The 9,631-nt window shown below is 32.8% G+C and overlaps 1 protein-coding gene across 2 annotated transcripts; it reads left to right on the forward strand.

Moving 5' to 3' along the window:
* The first annotated feature begins 3,889 nt into the window (after positions 1–3,889).
* LOC100779446 (nucleolar protein 56) lies at positions 3,890–8,412 on the forward strand. Of its 2 annotated transcripts, none has more exons than XM_014777904.3 (8): positions 3,890–4,396; positions 4,834–5,048; positions 5,168–5,325; positions 5,455–5,642; positions 5,730–5,982; positions 7,318–7,466; positions 7,557–7,691; positions 7,927–8,412. In XM_014777904.3, exons 1-8 carry the CDS (start codon positions 4,192–4,194, stop codon positions 8,280–8,282), a joined length of 1,659 nt encoding a protein of 552 aa, XP_014633390.1. In that variant the 5' UTR covers positions 3,890–4,191; the 3' UTR covers positions 8,283–8,412. The 2 variants fall into 2 exon arrangements, with proteins under 2 accessions (XP_014633390.1, XP_040872914.1); XM_041016980.1 differs by having other exon boundaries at positions 4,051–4,396; positions 7,933–8,412.
* Positions 8,413–9,631: the final 1,219 nt, after the last annotated feature.

Below are 9,631 nucleotides of genomic sequence, written 5' to 3' on the forward strand. Positions count from 1 at the left end.
TTTAAGTAAGTTTTGTTTTGTTTATATGATATTTATACCTACATGTTATCTTGTTTCTCTCTATTGGTTAGGAATGTGATAACTCACTCCCTATGTGTTGTTTGTATTTGGATCCTGTGATGATTTTGAAGTTTGTGTTTAAGGAACCCTGTGTTGAAGGACGTCGAGACACAATGTTCTAATAGGATGTGACATTGAAGTATATGTTTTTATATTAATTGTATGAAGTCTTAGACAATCTTATTTGAGCCGAGATGATTTTATTATTTATTTGGACAAGTTTGAATATGATATAAAAGAAAGTGAATGTGAACCTTTTATTCTATTGAATTTTTTTTATTTAAATGTGTTTTAAAAACTTTTAATTAATTATGATTTTTTTTATTAGTACATATATATATGGGGTAGAAGGTGTCACATTTCTTGGATTTTGTATCTATTTTTTATAACTTATATTTTTTAAACACTATTACTTAAATTTAAATTGGATTTAATTATAAATTTTGAATATTGACGTATTTTTAGAAGCCTCTTTTTTAGATAAATTAAAATTGAAAATTAATAAATTTTTAATTAATTCAAATTTAAATATAATTCTTCAATTTAAATTTTAATACATCATATTATTTTTTTTATACCAAGGAGGGTCAAAGACCCAAGAAAAAAATACGGTGCATCTTAATTGAAAGTAAGTTATTTTTATGGTATCGCTCTTTTTCAATTTTAAAAATTTCACCCCTTTACATTATTTCTATTTAATAAAATAAAATATTTATTATTTATTATAAAAATGTCTAATATCTCTTTAATTTACTTTGATGTATAAATTTCACTTAAATTTTAAAAATATTTGTATGATATACGAAAAGCTTGTTAGAATATAATAATGTGCAAAATCCTATGATCACAATTGAAGTGACAAAAATTGAAGGAGTACTACACGAGAAAAACATCTATATTTTTAAGAGTAATAAAACAAAAAACAAAAATCAATTAAAAACAGTAGTATTTGAATTTTTTTTTTATCATCATCTGTTTTCCAAATTCTAAAATAAAAAACTAAACATTATTAATTAAAGTATCAAACTAGGTTGGGCCGACTTGAATTCGTTAGATGAAGTAGGACTAAAAAGTTTAATTTTAATTTTAAATCAAAATTAAATGCAGACTTTAGTCTAATTTGATTATGACAGGTTTAGAGCTTAGTCTATAAAAAGTTAGAAAAATCTTGAAAAAGAGCCTTTTTTTTAATCGAAAATTGGATTCAAACTTTTGTTTTCCCCTTATCACCTTTAACTTTTAAGTTGTTTTGATTTTTTTTTAACCAATTGATATTGAGCAATATCCTTCTTCACAATTCAGTGTTTATTTAACTAAGGGGTAAAGTACTTCTATGTATTGCATTGCATGTAATTTGTACTTAAAAGACGGATCGATCTACTTGATAAAATTAAAAGATGAGAGTGTCAAATCACTTACCTCAAAAAACATTTGATGATTATATGAAGTTGTTTAACTTTTTACTTTTAATTTTTTCTGTTGCCCATGCTCTTTATTAGGTTATCTTATTTTCTTCATTCACTCCTTTTTAAAAATTAAATTTTAAGAAACTGTTTAAAAAAATATACTTAAATACAAGTTTTAGCTTGAAATAGTAAACTTTTTTATTAGAGGGAAATGCATCGCTATTCCGACCTTTGAATTGATTTGGGTTTTCAAACATTTCGGCTCCTCCCTTTGGTCCATAGTGGAATCACTAGAATGCATTGAAAAACTCAAACTAGTTTGCACCTTAATAAAAGATAAAGTACTTTGCTATTACGTCCTCCAATTTTTTAAGTTCATCAATATATTTTTTAAAAAATATTTTTTTAGATAAAATTACTCTGGTCAAAAACGTGTTTTCATTCTATTATAAGGGTGTATTTTGCAATAGCCAATAGAAATACATTTTTGTTGTGACTTGTGTCACAAGATACAGCACAAACACATCTTAGTTTTTCGTAAAAACTTAAGACAATGGAAACATTTTTCCAATAACAAAAATGGGTTTCCATCAAGGATATTTTTGTCAAAAGAAATTATAAAAGTGGTAAGAGAGTGAACTTAGCGAAATTGAAGCAGAAATAGCAAAGCCCAAATATAAAACGTCTCTAGTTGCAAAATGTGGACTGAGCCGGAGGGTTCAGTTGTTGGGCTTAACTTATCTGGGCGAAGCATGAAACAAGTAATTATTATCTTTGGTTCGATACCAAATATATGACATTGTCTTTGACTAATAACATAATCTCTTCTTTTTTGTGTGTGCTACTTCCTTTGGTTAAAATAGTCATAGTAATGAGGTTTAAAGCAATGAGTTCAGTTAGCAAAAAACACTCTTTGATATATTAAATTTTAACAATTATTATTAAATGAGTTTATGTTAAGAATTATTAAATTGTTAAACCCACTAAATATAAAATTGGATCTATATCATTTAATAAGACTTATATAGATTTAACACAATAACAAAGAGTGGGTTAAGAGTAATTTTTCAAGATCCTATTTTAGTAAATAATCTGACAAGAACCTTTTAAACAGTTTATTTAATTGACTTATTTATTATAATTTTGGTAGCTTGTAATACTTGCATAATATACATTATACAAAGTCATGGAAAATAAAGAAATGAAGAAAGTAAGAAACAGCTGGAATCTCAAATGAGCTACTCCCATGACATCAACAAGTAGCCACCAATTAATTATCAGATCAAAGAATCAAATAAGCTCGAACCTATACATCGATCAACCCCCAACTTAACTAAGAAAATTGCAACAAAGTCTTCCTTCATGCAAGGTATGTGGGAAAGAAGCACTCTAATTCCTTGAAACCAACTAGAGTGTTTCAAATAATGGGGCTGTAATTACAGAAAAATGATATTAATTATAGTCGTTAGAAGGTCCACAACCTCCATATAATATGATAAACATCGAATTTTCTTATAAGTTTCATTTCAAGAACTGACATGTCATATAAATATATGACAAGGAGGATGCTACTATTACAAGACACTTTTGTATGAATGAGTTTGTTTGAACTTAAACATTTTTTTATGTAAGCATATTTTCTATGGAGTAGATAGGATTTATTTTTTAAAGTAAAAAAATAATTTTTTAACCAGAAACAATTTAAACAAATATATTAAAAAATAAAAAAAATTAATTGTTTTATTAAAATAAAAACATTTTTTCAGCAAATAAATTTAAATAAACAATATATAAGCTAGAAAATTGAGTATAGCAAAACCATGCAACAACCATCCAAAGCCAACTTGTCTTGAATTACCTTGTGAGAAGAAAACGTAGTCTGTAATGATTTTAAAAATAGAAGCCAATATGGAATGTAAATCTTTCACCAAACTAGTCATATTTTTATAATGGGACCTCCATTGAATGAAATGGTGAATCCAACATCAAGAATCAATGGAAGATGTGTGACGCTTGGAGAATAAAGTAACTCTATAACGTTCTAGATTTATGAGCTGCATAATGGCAATGTCTTGGGCAATGTATGACATTCTCATATTTGAATAAAATTGTGTATACACTGAAAATATTAAGAGTTTTTACAATATTATCTTATCAAAATCGTTATGTACAATAAATTTACTCCCTATATAGTAGTCACCTTAAAACTACATGGTTCACAGTGTACAAAGCTCAAACTATTTAAAATTAAATTTTAAAATTAAAAACAATCTCAAAATTCATTAAACACACTTTTTTTAGATAGATAATCTCATTTTTTTTTTATAAATGATCTAAAAATTAAATTTGTAGAGGCTTATTTATAATCATCCATGGAATTACACAGATATAACATTGAAATAGAAAGTACTTCTCTTAGGTTAGGCCCCCAAAACCTAATTATTCTCTCTTAATTATGGGTAGTTTATTTGAGCTTATTTTTTAAAATAAGTATTTTTTAAATGAAATAAACAGTTTCATGATTTTTGATGTATTTATTTAAACTGTTTTTATTTAATATATATAATTTTTTTAAAAATAATAAATCCCAATACCCAGCAAAAAAGGGGTTTAGGGCTCTTATCTTCTTCTTCCTCTTCTTCTGTGACTCCATTCATTTCATCAATTCACTTTCCTTAGTTTCTTGCAGCTTCACACTGTGCCACTGCTCCGTTTTAGGGTTGCAATGGCGCTGTTCCTCCTCTACGAGTCGGCGTCGGGTTACGCGCTCTTGGAGGCGCACGGCCTCGACGAAATCGGGCACACTACGGAGGCCGTTCGGAACTCCGTTTCCGACCTCAACAGGTTCGGCAAGGTCGTCAAGCTTCGCTCCTTCAACCCCTTCACCTCCGCCCTCGACGCTCTCAAACAGTGCAACGCCGTTTCCGAAGGTGAAATAGTTACACTCTCTCTCCCCTTCGCTTGTTATTGCTTATTAGTCGAATTGTGGAAGCCCAATTTGTAAATAATAGGAAATCCCCGGTTATATAAGTAGTCTCTATAGTATTGAATATTCATCAATTTAGTCTCTAAGTTTATATATATTTTATTATTGTTTCAATACTTGGAGGACTACGAAGCATGATTTCTAATACTTGGGGGATTACTTATATAATGTATGTACTTTAGGAGAGACAATAATACTTTAAGGATGAAATTAATGGTTTATTCCTAAGTTGAAAGACCATGGGTGATGAACTGATCATGTATGGGATGATAAACTTGTTTTTTTTTTTTTTTTTTTTTTCACAAAAGAGAATGCCGTAAAGTGTCCCGAATGATAATGATGATGATGATTTGGTATTGATTATATTTGGTGTTCAATCAGGGCTGTTGACTGATGAGCTGAGAACGGTTTTGGAGACTAACTTACCTAAAGTTAAGGAAGGTAAGAAGTCCAAGTTCAGTTTAGGTGTATCGGATCCAAAGATTGGTTCCCAGATATCTGAACTTACTAAAATTCCTTGCCAAAGTAATGAGTTTGTCGCCGAGCTGCTTCGCGGTGTGCGCCTCCATTTTGATAGGTTTGTCAGTGATCTCAAGGTTAGCATTTACTCCTGCCTCGTGTGTTTTTGCAGAAGCAGAATCACCGTGTTGTATAGGAATATATTTCGCAAGTTATTTTATTTAAATTATTTTTTTTCCTTGATTGAATTCTGTAGTCCGGGGATTTGGAAAAGGCACAACTTGGTCTGGGGCATAGTTACAGCAGAGCAAAGGTGAAATTCAATGTTAACCGTGTTGACAACATGGTCATTCAAGCAATTTTCCTTCTTGATACACTTGATAAGGATATTAATTCATTCTCCATGAGAGTCAGGTAGTTTGTGTTCAACAGTGAATACTCTAATAAGTCTATAATTTTCATACTCTAAATAGTTTTCTTCCTTTAAGGAAATTATTAAACTCGAAAGAGTTCAATTCTCTGCTATTCATCAATTGTATGCAGAGAATGGTATTCTTGGCATTTTCCAGAACTGGTGAAGATTATAAATGATAATTATCTGTATGCCAAAGTTGCTAAATTTATTGAGGATAAATCAAAGCTGTCCGAAGACAAGATTTCATCCTTAACTGACATAGTTGGCGATGAAGATAAAGCAAAGGAGATTGTGGAAGCTGCCAAGGCTTCCATGGGTAGAATTCTTGATTTCTTGTATTTGTGTTGCTTTTGACTTTTGTCTCATTCTCTATTTTAATCTGCTTTCTCTTACCTTTCTTCAGGACAAGATTTGTCCCCAGTGGACTTGGTTAATGTCCAACAATTTGCGCAAAGGGTGATGGACCTTTCTGAGTACAGGCGGAAGTTGTATGATTACCTGGTTGCTAAAATGAATGACATTGCGCCAAATTTGGCCTCTTTAATTGGTGAAGTTGTTGGTGCACGATTAATTTCCCATGCAGGTAGCCTCACAAATTTAGCTAAATGCCCTTCTTCAACTCTTCAAATTCTTGGTGCAGAGAAGGCTCTGTTCAGGTTCTTAACTTCACCTTCTCCTGGTACAATTCTATTAGGGCATTTTTTCTTGAATAATAACATAAAAACAATAAATCATTCAACCTCTTCAACTACATGCTACAAATTATCTATGTAGTTCTGTTAACCGATTGGCAAAAGTGTACCAATTTGTGATAAGTAGTGAAGTACTCGGAAGTCCGAGTGTCGAATCCACAGAGACTTTGTTTGCATTTAGATTGATGCAAACCCAATTTAAAAGCAAGATAAGGAAATAATATAAGATAAAGATTAGAAAAGATAAATATTTAACGATAAAAATAGCAGATAAAAAATATTTGAATTAAAAGATGATAGAGATAAAAGAAGATAAAAGAGAAAGAAAGATAAGATAATAAAAATAAACGATAAGATAAGATGAATCAAAGATAAGATAAGATGAATCAAAGATAAGATAAGATGAAATTTGAAGTAGAGAAGGTAAAAGGGAAAATAATAAGAAAACTAAACAATGGCTTTTGTGTTAAGGGTTTGTTTAGAATAAAATAATGTTGGAACCTAGCATGCCTAACTATCCTTGATGTAATTTTAATGATGTTTTCTATTGAATGCTTTCCCAATTTCCACCTCACATATGCTAATATGCTCAACCCGGATCCCTCACGCTGAAGAGTTTAATCTATATATTCTCTCTCCCAAATCACTTTGCAAAGACAAAATAATAAACAACATTCAGTAAAAAGATGCTATGTAGAAGCACAACAAAATCACGTTATCCCTAGCAATGTAATATTGAGATGTTCTTTCCTAGTTCTTTTAGACATTACCACTTCCAATTCAAAGGCTAAGGGAGTGATAGATGACAAGTAACAAGCCAAAACAGGGGGGAGAATGAAGAAAAATCTTTCTTATTTATCTTTTTGATATCTTTTGGATCTTTTTTTTTATTTTAATCTTTTCTTTTCAAATCTTTAAGTCATAAAAAAAAAAATATCAATTCATATCATTTAAGTAAAAAATAACTACTAAATAAATATCTTTAGAGATATTTTCAATATATTTTTATTATAAAAAATAGCTCATATTTAATAGTTATCAAGTTCCTTCCTCCAACCACACAAATGAGGATGTTCTAACATAAGTGATGGTTTATGACTATTGTTCCTGCTTCACTCATATGAGGCAATGGTTGTCCATCATGCAAATCCCCCATCACTTGCTGCCAAATTTTCCTATCATGTTTCTGTGTGTTTTATCAAGAAAGCAGATAATTTTGGTATGCAATGTTGACGCCACAATTCTTTGTGTGCTGTTACTTGACTTCTAATTTATAATGTTTTTGACTGTTCTATTCAGGGCATTAAAAACAAGAGGAAACACTCCTAAATATGGTCTGATATTCCACTCTTCTTTTATCGGTCGAGCATCTGCCAAAAATAAGGGCCGAATAGCTCGCTATCTTGCTAACAAATGTTCAATTGCTTCACGGATTGACTGCTTTTCTGGTTTGTTTCTTACATTTAAATTTTAGCAATCTTATGCCTTACTTAGTACCTCATTGCTTGTTAGGATGATTTTGTTGTACTGTGATGCAGAAAGGGGTACTACTACTTTTGGGGAGAAACTCCGTGAGCAAGTTGAGGAGCGACTTGATTTTTATGACAAGGGAGTTGCCCCTCGTAAGAACATAGATGTCATGAAGTCTGCTATTGAAAGTGTTGAAACCGAATGTAAGAATGGGGGGATCTACCCCCTAGTTCCCTCCCAACATCCTTGATCGTTCCCTTAATCCCTTGAGTAATATGCATTTGGTTGTGACTATATCTCAGATTTCATTGCCATGTTTTTCTTTTTTTGCTGAATCTATATGGTGGACAGCTTAACTTATTTTAACTTTAGTAGTATATATATGCTATTTACATGTGTAATAGTGGGATTCTGCTGATTTATGATAAATTGTTGTAGATACAGCGATGGAAACAGAAGCACCAGTTGAAGTTTCAGGCAAGAAAGCCAAGAAGAAGAAGCATAAAGCTTCCGTTACAGATGATGGTGATAATATGGCTGTAGATAAGATCACAGAGACTACAAATGGTGATGCATTGGAGGATCATAAGTCAGAAAAGAAGAAGAAAAAGAAGGAAAAGAGGAAATTGGACTTGGAGGTGGAACTTAACGATCAAGCCATGGATGGTGGTGCTAATGGGGTTGAAAGCGAACAAGATGGAGCAGTTAAAAAGAAAAAGAAAAAGGATAAAAGGGGTGATAATGGAGAAGTACTAGAGGCTGCTATTGAGACTAAGAAGAAGAAAAAGAAATAAAAAAATAAAGATGCTGAGTAAACTACGGAGTGCTATTTTAACTGGTGAAATCGGATTTGTCATGATACTATTTTGGATAATGTCTAGTTTATTTTTTCTGCTATGAACTTCTGTCAGTTGCTTTGCTTCACATGTCTCTAGCTTTCTGCCGACTGCTTTTTCATTTTTAGCATACAAATTTTGTCTAACGAGTTTCGGAAAACCATTACGTTATTTGATTATATACATACATAATAGTCTTAACATGATAATAATTCAATATTTCAATTCCATAATAAAGCAAAATAGAGAATTACAATAATAAAGTAATAACTAGAAAACTGGAGGGATAAGCAGGATGTTTTGACCTTCTACTTCACAAGATTTTTAGACGACATCACAGAAGAGGACTTGTGGTATTGCTTCAGGAAGTGGGGTGATTTGAGGGAGATTTTCATCTCAAAGCAAAAAAACAGGAATGGCATTGGCAGGAGATATGATTTCTCTAGATTTAAGGGAGTGAAGGATGCACATGAGTTAGCTAGGCAACTGGACCAGATTGTCATCGGAGGCTTGAAGTTATACGTTAACATACCTAAATATGGGAGGGACAAGGCAATGAAGGCAGCAACACTACCAGTACCAAACAGGCATGAGGGGAAGCAACAAAAAGAAGGACCACATCAAGGTCAGCATCAAGCAACAAGGTTTTCGACCTCATACACGGAGGTAGTGGCCAGAGGCAGCTACAAAGATGGCCAGCCAAAGGGATCATACAAGGAAGCTACCAAGCGAGCTGAGTCTCGATCATCGCTACACCTGGACATCCCAATGAATGACAACTAGTGGTTCAGACAAGCATGAGTTAGGCGTTTGAAAGACCTGAGGTGGTATGAAAGACTTGAAGAAGACCTATTATGGGACTTTGAAGCACAAACAACCCTGAAGTACATGGGGGATGACATGGTGCTTTTACTCGGGCTAACGGACGCTTCAGCTGAACGCATGGCGAAGGAGGCAATGGAGGAAGAACATTCCATGTTTTACTCGCTGGAGAAATGGCACCCGAGCCTAAGAATGAGACAAAGAGTAGCTTGGGTTCACTGCTGGGGCATTCCACTCGTAGCTTGGGATAGGAAGTATATTCAGTAGATTGTGGCTGCAATAGGGGAACTGGTGGATGTTGACAACGAAACAGAGGAGGCTCGAAGGGCGGATCGCGCTAGGGTGCTCATCTGTATGCCGTGGAGCCCTGCCATCCATCACATCGTAAATGTCGACATTGGGGGGGGGGAGTGTACCAGGTGCATGTGGTGGAGGAACTTAGTTGAGGCCTGGACACATGTAATTGCCGGCGACGGAGGGAGACG

This window comes from Glycine max, chromosome 7 (assembly GCF_000004515.6).
Source record: "Glycine max cultivar Williams 82 chromosome 7, Glycine_max_v4.0, whole genome shotgun sequence".
In the NCBI taxonomy this organism is placed as follows: domain Eukaryota; kingdom Viridiplantae; phylum Streptophyta; class Magnoliopsida; order Fabales; family Fabaceae; genus Glycine; species Glycine max.

Excerpts from the sequence above, each read along its gene's own strand:
- LOC100779446 (XM_014777904.3), top strand. The coding sequence starts at position 4,192 with ATGGCGCTGTTCCTCCTCTACGAGTCGGCGTCGGGTTACGCGCTCTTG. Across the intron at positions 5,326-5,454 it reads TCATTCTCCATGAGAGTCAG|AGAATGGTATTCTTGGCATT; the intron begins GTAGTTTGTGTT and ends AATTGTATGCAG. Across the intron at positions 7,692-7,926 it reads TGAAAGTGTTGAAACCGAAT|ATACAGCGATGGAAACAGAA; the intron begins GTAAGAATGGGG and ends AAATTGTTGTAG.